Raw genomic sequence first — 14,589 nt, 5'->3', positions numbered from 1 at the left:
TATTTCATATGTAGGATAAAGGGCAATAAAGAATTAGTCAGATGTATCATCCATCATTTAGTGACTAGTATTTTTTCCAATGAATTTCAGACAAACTCAGCTCTTGCCAGAAATTATAGAGACATGCAAGCTGCCTGTTCTACACATGCGTTTCAGGATCTGAAAAAATTGTCCTGTAATTCAGAGAACTTTTCTTGGCTCTATGGCATGACAGCAATAAAAATGTTAACATACACATACAAACAACTTGCTGTATGGTGCAACAGACTAATGTGGGGAAAACTACAGTCAGCTTTTTGCTTTAGGAAACTCTTGTTGTCTTCTTGACTCTAATTTAACTACTGAGTTTTTGTCAGTAGTATCAGGTAGTAGCATCTCCTGCTACCTCCATAAGGAAGATGATGAGCAATGGGCAAGGGACTTAAAAAAAAACCCCATTATGCCCCTTTTTCCACAACTCAAGAGCCTCCAAGCACAGGCTCTGAAGCCTATGTCTACTCTTCCTGGAAGGCTCTACAGATCAGATGAGCTGGAAACCTTCATAGTGGTGCAAATTCATCTGTACATAAGCTAAATAATTTTTTGTATTCCTGAATCAAACACAGATCTACTACAGTATGTCAGATAAAATGCATGTCTTCTATTTCCATCAGAAGCCTGAGGAATGAATGGCAAGCAGAGAAAAAATAATATGATAGATTCATCATTTCCTAATCTGATTTGTCCTTCCAGCATCTAGTAGTCTGTGTTTAAGTACTTCTGGAGCTTAATAACACTTCAATAGTTGCAAACAAGGCTACACTCCATTAATTTACCTGCTCTGTTTTAAAGTCTTATATATTACTGAGGAATTAGCCCCACTATGTGTTTTGTCAGATGACAGCTTTTTAAAAAAATATTAAAATTTATGGTTGATAGGGTCCAATATTTTCTTTATTAAATTCTCAAATATCCCCAAACAACTAGAACTATTAGAAGCTGGTAACTGATTCTACTAACCTTCTCCACAACATGCACAGTTTTGGAGACCTGTGACATATTTCCCCTGAATTCTCTCTCCCAGAAAACACATTCCCAACAAGTCCATCTCTTCTGCTAGAAAGCCATTCAACAGCATTTCCCTCACTGAAGTTTTTCTAGCTCCACTGTATCTCTTCTGGTATTGTGCAAGTCAAAGCTTCCTGTGATATTCAACATTTGGTTGGCAGGACAGGTTTACATAATGGCATAAGAAAATTTTATTTAGTTGTGAGTCCAACTAATTCCTGCTTCTTCATCTGTGTTGACTGACAGTGTAGTCTAAAGATTGGGTCAATAACGTCACCAGAAATTCTGCACTTGGGACACACTGGGGCCATTTCTGCATATTTATAGTGTTGCTTCTCTTGCTCACAAGCATTACACCTCACATTAGCAGAGGCAAAGTAGCGAATAATTTTGCTCCATTTTATGTCATTCTCCGCTCTCTGACCAAAACACTGGCCTCATTCCTAATCTGACTGCCTTCCTTCTGGCTTTGAGAGACTCAGCAAGGGCCATTCTCAGATTCACGTCTCCTGACAACCTAGTGAAGATCTTCAGCTGCTGTGGTCCCTCTTGCCTACTAACGTCTTTCAGAGGCAAGTGGAGGCTTCCACCAGCTGTGCCAAGAGACAGGAGCTGGTCCATGCTGTTCCCATGTCCTCCCTTGCATGCTGGGGGCACAGGTCTCTTGTGTTGCCTGATCTTTTATTGATAGACACGAGAGCAACTGCAGTAGCAGCACCTCTGTGGTCAGACAAGTGACAGGGCAAGCAGCTAGCAGCCAAGTGGAGGCTGCAATGTAATGTTGAACGTATGTGTGTGCCCCAGCGTTGTATCCGCTTTTCCAGCAAGAGAAAAGGGCTCATCCGTGGCTCAGGTGATCTCCTGGACCCTGAGGCACTAAACACTACCTCACTCCACAGATCATCTTTCAGAATTAAAGAGTGGCTACTGATTAACAGTTCTCAGCTACAGCTGTTTCACATTTCAGTGCCTGCAAAAACTCTTGTCAGATCTTCATGTTTGCTTTCTGAGGATATTTTCCCTGCAACTCACACACCTATAGCCTTCAAGGCTTACATTTAGATACAACTAGTACATCAATTGTCATACTCTCCCTTATTAATTTAAAATACAGATGTTTATCTTGCAACTCTTTCAACTTCACAGCCACAACACAGGACAGCCCACCCCAAAAAAAAAACTTTTTTTTTCAGAAGTTGCCAAGTCTCATCCAGACAAGACAAAATGAACCTTTACCGTTGCAAGTTTTCCTCTTCCAGATTATTGAAGCCAATGCATGGGTCTCTGAGATGATTTTTTATCATTATGATGTCCTTATTTTCCAAGGTCTGGTTTAGCAGCACAACAGCTGACAACATTTCTACTGCAATAGATAGTTCATCATGTGCCAGGTAGTTCTGTAGGACAATAATGTACTGCAGTCAGGAAGCTAAATAAGCAGTGTAACAAATTTGAGTTACACACTCTAGATACCATCAAGGAGATGGGCTTGATATAAGAAGCCTAGAAAGTTTCCTAATCACAGACATGCCAGACTGACAACAGTGGTGGTAGAGCTCAGTGGGTTTCTATGTCCCATCCACTCTGCCTTTCCTTCTTTTGCCCCACAGTCTCATCTCTTCTGGTCCTACTCATGACAGGGAATTGCTTTTCTACTCAATATATAAACGAGAGTTAGTCCTCATTAAGGGCATGCAAAAATTAAAAAAAGTCAGTTGATTTGTTGCAACACAAGAGCTCAGCCAGACTGAAGTATGGCAAGAAACAAACTGCAATTAAATATTGCCTTTTTCAACCAAAATTATTCATGCAATACATAACACCATGGCAAGAGAATTACATCTGATTTTACACAACAACATGCTATGTTTGTGCTCTTTCATGGTCTGACTACACAACATCAACGAGCAGGTTGTAAGCTTTTCACTCTTACCACAGCATTCTGTTGTTGGAGGTTGAACAGCTCAGTCTGATAGACAGCAGCAGCAAATGAGTGAACAACAGGCAGCTGTGCCTCGGGTTTCATCAGCACAACCAGTGTTTTACTAGGATCACAGTTACGAATTGCTGTATTGATATTGTCAACCGCTATAAGTTCTAAAGAACAGCAGGGAAAAAAGCTCATTAATTTTTATATGCTGTTTGCTCTTCGTGCCATGTAAATGACAACTAGGTTATTACAAAGAATATAATTCACTGTCATAAGAGAAAAAATGCCATGACTGCTGAATGTCACAAAAACAGTCTCTGTTCAAAGGTATTGAGTAAATAATTGACTGGAGGACTTTAAAATTACCAGACTTTTAGAAATGAGAGACTGCTTATTGCACATCTAACACAAAACAAAGAGCTGACCCTACCCTAGGTCACTCCTGGGTGTGCTTGCAGCAGGTACTGCTGTGGATGTCAGCTCCAGCACCTCGATCTTGCTTCACCCCAAACACTCCTTTCTGCACCTCCTCCTTTGGCAGGATCTAACTGAGCTAGCTAAAACAGGCCAGTACCTGAAGTACCAACACCATTATTAGTGTCTTTTTCAGGAGGCCTGGTGGAAATCAGCCAAATGTATTAGAGGGGTGGGATTTTCTGCCAGAAAAGCAGTAGCCGAACTACTAATGGAAAACCACATGCTATGGTTCCTAGAACTTCCTCTGCATCCCAACACCTGTTTGTTTTTCTGCTAGTGTGGAAGATCAGTCCTTCCAGGCACTGCCATCTAGAAATGAATCCCTTTGCCACAGCTCAGGTTTTAATTTAAACAGACCAGAATAGAGGGATATGAGGGTATGAGCGTAAACCTTTTCAGTACCCTGAATAACTTGTCTGTTTTGCTTTTTGCTGGACTGACTTTGTCAGGGGCTTGAAGCCCAACAGAAAAATGCTGAAAAACACTTGGGCAGCTGCAGAAGTATTACAACATCCCTCAGTTTAGTCACTGCCACCATAATTACACACCTGGAGGAGCCATCTCTGAAAAAAAACCAGGCCAGGACACACCCAGGAACACACTGTACAAGGCACCACTCTGGTCTGGCAAAGGGAAGCAACCTTGAAGGTCAGAGCATATGTGGCCAATTGAAGAATAGTAATTATGCAAATGCCTTTTCCATCAATAAGCCCTACTCCTCTACCTTATCATATGGCTTTTTTTGTGTACTGTTACCCAGAGAACATTTTTATTTACCACTGACTGACCAAATCTGAGACAAGACTACTTGTGCAGAAGACACCATCCACAGCTTGTGTATACAGGAACACTTAGAGCTGATTATACAACACAAAGTCTTTGAAAACCTTTTAGCCATGCCCACCTAAAAAAAGCCCCTCACCTCTCATTTCATTTTCTCTGAAGCATAGTCATATGGGGCCACATTGTCCCTGAAGACTCTCTCTCTATTGGCTATTCTTAAAGTTAGAAACCAGGAAAGGCTCTCACAGCTACAGCATGCATGCATGCTTTTTAAAAGAAAACAGTAAAGAGGAATGGAGTCAAAGTCCACAAATGGGCTAGACTAGTTCTGCAGCCAACAACCAAGCTACTGACTTCTAGTTTTGAAACCCAGCATGCAAATTGCAAAACATATTTTATATTGCTCACAGTCCTATAACAAAAGCAACTTTTTTCTTTTTCTTCTCAAGCCAAACATAAGAACTAAGTTACTCTCCAGATTGCTGTTAATGCCTTTCACACCTCACATTTTCTTTTTCCTTTCCTTTATTAAGGGGTAACTCTTTCTGAGAAAGTACTCCTCACCATGGCTAACTAATCTGAAACAGGCTAACATTTAAGGTATAAAGCCAAATTTATCTTCTGACTCAAGCTGACCTCACAATATTGCCTTTAAGGCACATTACAAAAGCAAGCAGCCTGGATTTCAAAGCATTGAATACAGTACCAGAAACAAAATAGCCATGCCCAGATGCAGTATGAAATGACAGCAGATGAACCAAAGGTTAACTTCCTAGCAAAGAAGTTTCCAGTCAAAAGCAGCAACACATGCACTGCAAATTTAGATCCCCTTTAACTATATTTTTTTACAAACTATAACTTTTGTCGTGTGGCATTCTTAACAGACTAAGAATAGATTTAGGTAACTAAAAATTATCTAAAAGTGAGAGTGTGCCTACAAGTGAGAATACTTTTTTTCTACAATGTGATTGAAAAACATTCCTCTGTCTTAACTCTACAAGTACAGTCATTGCTCCCAAGTGAGTATTAATACTGCACTGATAAATATTTTTCCAAGCCATCAAGCCATGCACTGCTTTCAGTTCTTTGCCACTGTGCTTGCCAGTGGCTCGAACCTGTTATCTCAATAAGAGTACATCCAGTGCAGCACAGATTGGTGACTTGGCAATTGTGACACTGAGAAGAAAGATTATGAGAGTAAAATGCAGCATATATGGTTTCAGTTTGAGAAACCTTGCATATGTGAAAGAAATGAACTCAAATATCTTAACATAATTAGTAATTAAATGGTGATGGTAAAGAGTATTAAAACAGTTACTCACTAAGCTTGTGAGCCTCAGCTTCTGCATTGGCAACACTAACTTCTTTCTGTATTTCACTTTTGTCGAGCATATTTGGAATGCCTGCTATCTAACAGATCAGAAAAACAAGGTTTAGTTATGTTTTTGTTTGATGGGAGATAAGGGATAATGTCTGCTGATGGTACACTGGGATTTGATTATACTATCACCTGTGCCTCGAATACAAGGCTCACTAAACATAGCATTAATCTTTTCTTTATGATTTTCATCTCGCTTAAAATAATAGATTTTCTCCTTAAAACCCAATTGGTACTTTAAATTAATGCTAATGATTCAATATTACTTTTATTTGTACTCAAGTTATAAGTAATTTTGGAAACAAAATATTAGGGGCTGCATGTTACAGCTTAGATTTTCTTCTTTCATCTTAGCAAATACAAGAATATCATGCTCTTCAGAGCAAATGCAGCTCTTCAGTGCTGATTTGTACACCAATTATTCTCAAATCTTTATAAAGATTTTAAAGATAACTTTTCATAAATGATGCTGAAAGGCAGAGTAAAGACAATTTCTCTCTGGATTAAAACTAAACAGCTAAAAAAGTGCAAACTGACATGTAGTACCTGTTCAATTCAATTACCTGCATTTTCTGGTCTTTAAAATCACACAATTGCAATAGGTACCATGAGGAATTTTGTGGCAGAACATCGAGTAGGCTCAGAGCAGGACGGTTCAAACCTGCCATCAGTGCCCCTTCATCTTGCCGGTCAATAGCCTCATTCACTTGGACTAAAGCTATGTGAACTGAAATGAAAACAATGCCTATAAACAGCAAATATGGCTTCCATGGGGAAAAAAAAGTCCATTGCTGTCAGCATCTCACTTTTTGTAAAAGCCAGATAGGGTGGCAATCTCTGTCTAGCAGAGAAATATCTCTTTCATGTCCAATCCTACAAAGGGAGTCTCTGGCTCTATGAGAGCCTGTGTGGAAGCAGTTCAACCACAGCTAAACAAAAGTTTATGAATGAATTTTGGTTCTGTATAGAAGAGGGGGTCAAAATTTACAGTATTCTGCACACAAAAAGGAACGTAAAGAAACAGAGCAGGCAATAAATAATTTGATTCTGAACTGAGGAATCCTTACAGCAAAAAATCACGAAAATAAATTAGCCCCTCCCCCCCAAAGATTAGTAGAGCAGGAGTAGCATGACAAAAACAGTTGAAGACAGATATTAGCCACTTGTGCGTATTTTACAAGTTTCCATAGGAATATTTTGTTTGTTCAGGTGGACTCAAGTTGTGTTCAGCTGGAATCTGGGAGGTCACGTATTGTGTGCATACTTCCACGAGGATCCAGAATAGCTTACTGTTTATTTTATTGATATTGCCTTGAATCTCAGCTTGTGTCAGCAACTCCTCATAGACATCTCTCTCTTCATCAGAAATTGTGCCATTCTAAGAAAACAAAATTTTTGCTCGTTCACACAAAACAGTTTGCAGAGCAAAAAGCTATTAGCCACTCATTAAAACTTCATCAGCTGAAGCATTTACTGAATGTTTTTGTAAGACAATTTGTTGACTAAGTGAACTGAGGAAATTAGCACTTTGTCATAGAGACCATTAGCTCTCATGTAAAAACACAGCAAATAATTTCACATTAAATATCTGTGGCAGAGATTATACTTTATACTCAAAAAATGATATTACTGTATTTACAACTTTTTAAGCAGTAAATTAAGAAAGAAAAACTAGTATTTTTTACTATTTTGTCTTCTATTTAGTCTATATTTAACCTTTGGGCAAAGTGAAGCTGCATCATAGTCACAGTAATCATATTCTTATAAAATTTGCTTTTACCTTATTGCATTGCCATCATTTCTCTTAGTTATCTTAAAAGTGGAGGTTTCTTCTTAATTGTACTAATTTTAAAAATCAAGTTAATTTTTAAAACATTAATGCTGCGGCATGACAACAAACATGAAAAATTACATGTACTGGGGCACGAATAAAACACCACTACCTTGAGTCTTGCATTTGATTCTTTCTTCCTTTTCGCATCAAAGAGTTCATTCTGATAGTCCTGTGCCAGCTCCTCATCCACGTTGAGCAACATTGCATTTGGGTTCCTCAGAGTCACGATGGTTTGCTCAGCTACTCCCCTCTCAACAGCTTCGTTGATTGCTATTACAGCTGCATGCACTAAAATTGAAAGGACAGTCCTAAGCTTCAGGAAGCAAAAGAGTCAAAGCTGTCACTGTTTCTTTTAATTTATTTGAAAGGAGCGTTGAATTTATGTTCAATAATTGACAGATTTCAACATTCCACTCCATGCTTCCTCTTGTTCACCCTTCCGCCAAACAGGGGTGTGCTGGTTTCAGCTGGGTTAGGGTTAATTTTCTTCTCAGTGGCTGGCATGGGGCTGTCATTTGGATTTGTGCTGAACTCAGGGTTGATAACACAGAGATGTTTTTGTTATTGCTGAGCAGGGTTTGCACAGAGCCAAGACCTTTTCTGCTTTTGGTACTGCCACACTGGTGAGGGGACTGGGGGTGCTTGTGAGGTTGGGAGGAGACAGAGCCAGGACAGGTGACCCAAACTGACCAAAGGGAGACTCCAGACCGTGTGGCACCAAGCTCAGTGTATGAAGTGGGGGAAAGGAGCAGGAAAGGGGGGGGACATTTGTGGTGATGTCATTTCTCTTCCCAAGTAACAATTTTGCATTATGGGGCCTGACTCTCTGGAGATGGCTGAACACCTGCCTGCTCATGGGAAGCACTGGATTAATTCCTTGGTTTGTTTTGCTTATGTGCACTGCCTTTGCTCTCCCTATTAAACTGTCCTTTTCTCAGCCCACCAGTTCTCCAGCTTTCACCCTTCCAGCCATGCCTGGCTGGGGAGTGAGTGGGGTGGGGCTTGGCTGCTGACTGGGGTTAAACCATGACACAGTTAATATTTTACTGACAGAAAACAGTTATATTTTATAATTTGAGTCCTATTTTATTTAGAAGGTAAATAAAAAATCCACCCCCAGGCAGGATGCAGACCTGCACATCACATTTAAGCCTTCCTGAGGTGGTTCTTTGCACATCAAGATCTCCATGAACCCCTAGGCACACGAGATGCACCGATGTAATGGTCTCTACTATCACCTGTAAAGCCACAGCACAGCAGAGTTCAAACAGAGGCAAAACACACCCAGCAGGCTTTGCAGGGTCCTCAAAATGTTACTACACAGGAAAACAGAGTGCCGTAGGACTCATCGCAGCCATCGATCGGCTTAAGCCTTTCCTTTGAGAAAAAAGGAAAACTTTGTCTAGTAAACAAATGGTTGACTTCAAGAATTTAGGAGTCATGGAAGCTCGTGTTTTTTCACACAGTAAATTCACATGAGTATACAAATGGAAACCACTTAAAGCTGAATTAGGTGTAGAGTAGTAGCTAACACATCCCTCCCAGTTACTTCCTGAACTTCCATTTGGCCCCAAGATCAGTCTAGATGAAGGACTTGCACTAGAGCTGCACTTTATCTGGACCTTCATGCCACAAAGAGACCCATTGGCTGTCTGGTGGCACATTAATCTCAAATATCTTACAGACTTTACTATACAAAATGTAAAATTCCTGATAAATGTCTATCTAGATCATATCCCAAAGGAGGAACATTGCAGCTCCCCATTTATCATCACAGCAGCTTGCCTAGGATTTACTTTCATGCCACCAAGGACATGTGTGAAGGGAAAACACAATGACCATCTTTCCTTACTTTGTCAATACTTACTTTCTACTTTGCCCTGCATGGTTCTACTAAAATGGTGACAAGCATGCAGTAAAAAGGGGTTATTTGGATTAAGTTTAACTGAAGGTCTAAATATCTGAGTCTGAAAAACTTCAGTTTCTCTCTATTTATGAAAGAAAGCAAAGATGCTTCAAATTTGAGGCTGTAGGAAAGAAAGGAGTGCACAAATTTAGGGAAGTCAGACAACAGGTCATATCACTGAACACTCAACAGGGGCAAATGAAGGATGAAGTGAAGCTATACACCCTCAGAACTTAGCACTGACTTCATGCCAGAAAGCTGTTCTAAAATTGCTTCACTCCAGCTCAGCACGAGACAGCTGGGCAGTACAAGCAGCTAGCATGGTGGAGGAGATACAAGCAGAGAAGCACACTGGTTTCATTGGCCATTAAACTTTATGAAAAGACAAAGTTCACATTGAACATGAGGAAAGGTTTTTCACTGAGGGGTTGGTAAGTCACTGGAACAGGCTCCCTGGGGAAATGGTCACAGCATCAAGCCTGACAGAATTTAAGAAGCATCTGATCAATGGTCTCAGCTGTAGGATTTCATATTAGGTAATCCTGTAAGGATCAGGAACCTGGGCTCAATTGTCCTTATGGGTCCCTTCCCACCTGAGGCATTCTGTGGTTCATCCATATCCACTCCAAGGGACTAAGAAAACTGTCCTTAGATACGTATATGATCCCAACATCCTCACATAACAGAACACATAGGAAGGATGGAGCTAGCAAAAAGCAGTCAAAAGATAGGCTCAAGAATCAAGCAGATATTGGTAGATGTAAATCCACCTATCAAGAGAAACAGTAAGAAGCCTGATTGGTCTTGAAAAAGCAGTCTGGAAGTATGGAATAACAGAGGGATTTCCTTGCAGAACAAGCTCTCTGTGAAAGCACTTTAACTTATACTTTCCATGCTGATTTATACTATTGCTGGCAGCTGAGTAGGAGACATCACCAGTTGTTCCACTTTCATATCTCCTTCTGCATACTCCACTTAGGAAGAAGGATGGTAGACCCCTTCCTTTGGCAGGATCTCCATTATCCAACATCACTAGTGTATAAGGGTTCCCATAGCAGATGTTTCCTGTCTTGGGGCAGAGAATGTAATCTACAGCACAATCCTTGCTCAGAAGGACAGAATCAGCATCAGGAAACCCTGTTTTTCTAAGACTGAAAACACTTCAGAAGTTAAAGGAGGCCCTACACACTATAGCAAGGCTTTCAGTGAAGGATGCTTGAACCATTTCATCTTCAGGGGAGGAAGCTCCCTGAAAAAGTGCTTGGTAGTCACTAAATATCTAAAAATCTACTAAAAATCTCCTGCTACTTCAAAAGGCAGCATTTTAAGAGTTAGCTTTGGTGAAGCATACTCTTATTAAGAAGGCTTCAAAATATGCAACAAAGACAATGCAAATCAACATCAAGTGTCTTTTAAGTTAGGCTTTGAAAACTTCAGCACACTAAGTAATGCCATGAATCAGTTTGCAAGGCTGAATAAAGCAGCAAAGAAAAGAGAAAAGGGGTGATATAGATAAAAACACCCAGACTTACACATGAATAGGCATGAGCAGCAGAAAAAAATATTTAATTCTGTTTTTTAATGGAAGCTGTTCAAGACAGACTCAAAAGAACCCTAACTGTCCAGCAGGACCTCCCCTCCAGCAGGGTTCTACTATGCAATGGGTCACACACCAGTGGTCAGACAGATTGAAAGCTACCCATGGAGGCAAGTTCCAAACATACAACACCATATCTGAGAGAGTTGTCTGTCTGGAGCAATGATTTGTCCTCCCAGCAATCTGTTTGGGTGTTTTAGGAAAACTGCACAAGGCAAAAAACAAAAAGAGGAGGCACAGAGAAGGCACTGTGTTCCCATGGCCTCACATGGTGTACTCTTATGGTGCAGACACACAGAGGTCAATTCATTATTCTAGAGGAGCACTACCTACCAAAATATTAAACACATTCAAAATGCTGTGAGAAATCTTTGCTTTCAATGGAGATACCAAAAAACTCAGACTGCAAATTTTGAAGAGACCTTGTAACAATGAAGCAATGTGGTAGTGAAAATTTGTTTGCTTTTCTTTCTAGCTCTTAAGAGGTGGCAAACTAAGTGAATGAGAACAAGGAAATATTTACTGAACAAGAGTCACACTTACAGGCAGCTTCATCCACTGACAATTCACTGGCCAGAATCCCACCAATTTTACTAAAAGATGGCATCTGTATACCATATTTCTCTAGCTCCTTTCGCATGTTGCTGATTTCTTCCTCTGTTGAGACAAAAAAAAAAAAAAGAAAAGAATATTATCAGAACAAAAGCATGACAATTTCCTATGAATAGCCATACCTACAAAAATGTTTTTCAAAGTGCTTCTGACCAGGGCTTCTAAGCCTTTTTCCTCCCCATTTTGAAGGACACTAAGTTATGACAAGTATTCAATGAAAACTCCCACCCTCCTATCCTTCTGAGAACAACAATCATTAAAAATAGCAGCCTCCCACCTGTTTAATTTGTAACAGTGTTTCTAACAATGTTGTCAGAGGAGAAAGGCCATAATAGAAAATATGTACAATGTTAGCAGATTTGCAGTGTAAAAAAAAACCATCTAATGTATGATTAGATAAGCATCTTTTTACCTGTGAAGTCTACTTTCCCCAGAAGGTCCTGGATCTGTGGAGCTAGTCCTAGTTTGAAGAGATATAAGCTGCAAAGAAGAAAATTAGGCTTTAAAATTCTGCATGTGGTTGGGCTGTTTGCTTTCTGTACAAGAGAAAAGCACTTTTATGAAGCTTGTTCTTTAACACTTGACTTATATGCAAAAAGAAATTAAAATAAACTGACACAATAGTTTTCTTTAAGCTGTGTTTTTAAGTCTTACAGAAAGAGAAATCTTTTATTTCCAAGAAGCATCTCTAAGAGAGAGGCACTGAGAGTGTATCTCAGGTCACAGGGTGTGTATAAACAAGTAGAAAACCTCAGTGAAAGATAGGTAAAGAAATGCAAAAATTAGTCCTGGGGGAAAATAAAATTTTAGCACAGCTGGTATCTTTGGATCTATGTTCTGATTTGACTTGCATTAATTATATCCCTGTAATTACTAACAGAAGAACACATAACACTGACACCCTTGTTACTAAGGGTACAGGAACAAGGACCTGTAAGTCATTCCAACACCATCTCAAAATACTTGTGTCTTTAGCTATTTTACTCTTGGAAAAGAAAGTTGATTTAATGTACTACCCAAGAATTAATACCTTTATTTCAATATAGCATGAAAAATACCTTCACTCCTAGAGGTCTGGAATGCTATCTGAAAGAAAATAGCTGAATGCATACATATTTTCTCAGTAGCTTCCAAACACAAGGCATGTATTTATCTACAAAAGACTGATGTTTCTATAATTTATCAGTAAAATTCAATAAACAAGTGAGTCAAGCAAGAAAGAATAAAAAAAATAAACGTTTTTAAAGCAATACTTAAGTAACACATTCCTCCAAAAGGATTGTTTCTCACCTCTTTTCAAGCTTACTTCACCCCAACATCATTCATTGCAAAAGTGCTTTGGGGTTTAGGGGTTTTGTTTCTAGAGAAGAGCATTTCCCTTTTGTGTTTTGTTGTAGAGGGGATTTTTTCCTACTAGCAAATTATGAGATGAGATTTCAAAGCACGTATTTGTAGGTGTTGTATGTATTTAGGAGCACATGGAATCAGCATTTATCTTCCATGCTGCCACAGCTACTCCTCTGTCCTGCCCCCATCCGAATGAACACAACAAAGGATCTCAGGTGTGTCAACATGCCTTTACAGCCTCTCAAAATCATTGCTGATGCCATTTTGACATTTCAAATCTGTCTAAAATCTAAATTAGAAAGAACTCATAGATTCTACAAGACTATAGTAATGAACCAGGTTCCTCTATTACCCTGGTCTGCCTTCCAGTCTTTCTGAGTAAAGAAAGATTCTGCTCCAAGTCTGAGACAGGGACACAATCCTGTGTGAAATGCTGGGTGTCATACAGACAGCTATGGAAATCAGCAGCTGACTGTGCTGACTCTTTTTTGGGTCACCACAATAAAAAGATACAAGACGAAAGAGTGCTATGAACATGAAAGAATTTTTATTTTTTTTTGCTGTTCAGCACTTCCAGAAGGATGTTGAACCATGTGTGATATTTCCTACACTCCTTTGTTTGGATAAACTTATTAACCACCAGATGGTGCTGGAAATGTTCTTCAAGTCTAGCAGAGAGCACAAAGACACAAAGCTTCTCTGAGCTAACATCTAATTTCGCTTGAAACAGCTTGCTTAATGCTTTTGTTGTGTAACTTGAACCTCAGAAAACACACAAAGTCAAAAGCAGGGGGCCTTATGGTTAAGAAAAGTGAAGTCAAGGCATCAAGAGCAAGGGAAAAACAAAGGAGAAAGCAGTTCCTAGGTGAAGCTCCTTTCAATAGAAAACATCACCCACACAGAACTGCATCTCTTATCGGGCAGATGTTCCCAGGACTTGTTTTATGCTTAGCTCATGTATAACATGCTGGGGAAAACAGATCTGAAAATAGCATGTTTTTTCTTTTATGGCATGCATGTTATTCTGCCGCTTCCTAGGAAAACAATGTTTTGAAGTTCTCCAGCTTCTAGAGGAATAGTTTGTCTAGGATATAGCAGTGGTCTACTTGCAAAGATAATTCGAAAACTAAATTTTTCAGGGAAAAAATATCTCAAAGCACCGCTATATATGAAGAAGAATCACTGATAGCATCTTGATTTAAATGAAGCTGTTCTTAAACTCCTTTAGTGCAGGAACACTGCAAATCTACTTTCACAAAAAAAAAAAAAATGGTTCAAGCAATGGAACCTATACCTTTGTAATTTTTAGGTTGGAACCAGAAGTTCCAGTTCTGGTCCTACCACTAATTTCTTCCTGGCTTTTGTCCTAGTCAACACTTTAAGTATTGGTGTTTCAGTGAGAGGAAAGCAAGAGGTAATTACATTCAACAGGAATATAATAAGAAATTTTTTGCTAAGTCACTCCTTCCTGGGCATAGCAGTGTTGTATTTGACAGCACAAGTCATCCCATATGCTTTAAGTGCAATGGCCCTAATTTCAGACTTGAATCAGGACATATCCTAAAACTATATTTAAGCCATCATGTTTAGAGTTTCCATCCATCTTCAAGGAGCAAAAGATCAGCAAAACAATAAACAGGCAAGACTTTCTCTGCAAAATGTTATTATTTTAGATGTC

The 14,589-nt window shown here is 39.4% G+C and overlaps 1 protein-coding gene across 6 annotated transcripts in view; it reads right to left on the bottom strand.

Moving 5' to 3' along the window:
- IQGAP2 (IQ motif containing GTPase activating protein 2) overlaps positions 1 to 14,589 on the bottom strand; it is a 124,810-nt gene that overhangs the window by 40,197 nt on the left and 70,024 nt on the right. Inside the window, exons 6-13 of one of the 6 annotated variants that reach the window (XM_014261058.2) lie at positions 11,977 to 12,044; positions 11,496 to 11,609; positions 7,556 to 7,737; positions 6,906 to 6,993; positions 6,179 to 6,342; positions 5,560 to 5,647; positions 2,981 to 3,144; positions 2,284 to 2,444 (exon numbers count right to left, since the gene is read on the bottom strand). In XM_014261058.2, the coding sequence (XP_014116533.1) occupies positions 2,284 to 2,444; positions 2,981 to 3,144; positions 5,560 to 5,647; positions 6,179 to 6,342; positions 6,906 to 6,993; positions 7,556 to 7,737; positions 11,496 to 11,609; positions 11,977 to 12,044 (1,029 nt within the window). The remainder of the gene's footprint in view (positions 1 to 2,283; positions 2,445 to 2,980; positions 3,145 to 5,559; positions 5,648 to 6,178; positions 6,343 to 6,905; positions 6,994 to 7,555; positions 7,738 to 11,495; positions 11,610 to 11,976; positions 12,045 to 14,589) is intronic. The other 5 variants (XM_014261059.2, XM_014261060.2, XM_005532506.3 and 2 more) reach the window with 5 other exon arrangements.

Source organism: Pseudopodoces humilis, chromosome 4 (assembly GCF_049639895.1).
Source record: "Pseudopodoces humilis isolate 2021_Gansu_Grassland_sample_001 chromosome 4, ASM4963989v1, whole genome shotgun sequence".
Taxonomy (NCBI): Eukaryota; Metazoa; Chordata; class Aves; order Passeriformes; family Paridae; genus Pseudopodoces; species Pseudopodoces humilis.
This window is presented reverse-complemented; position numbering and strand designations above follow the sequence as displayed.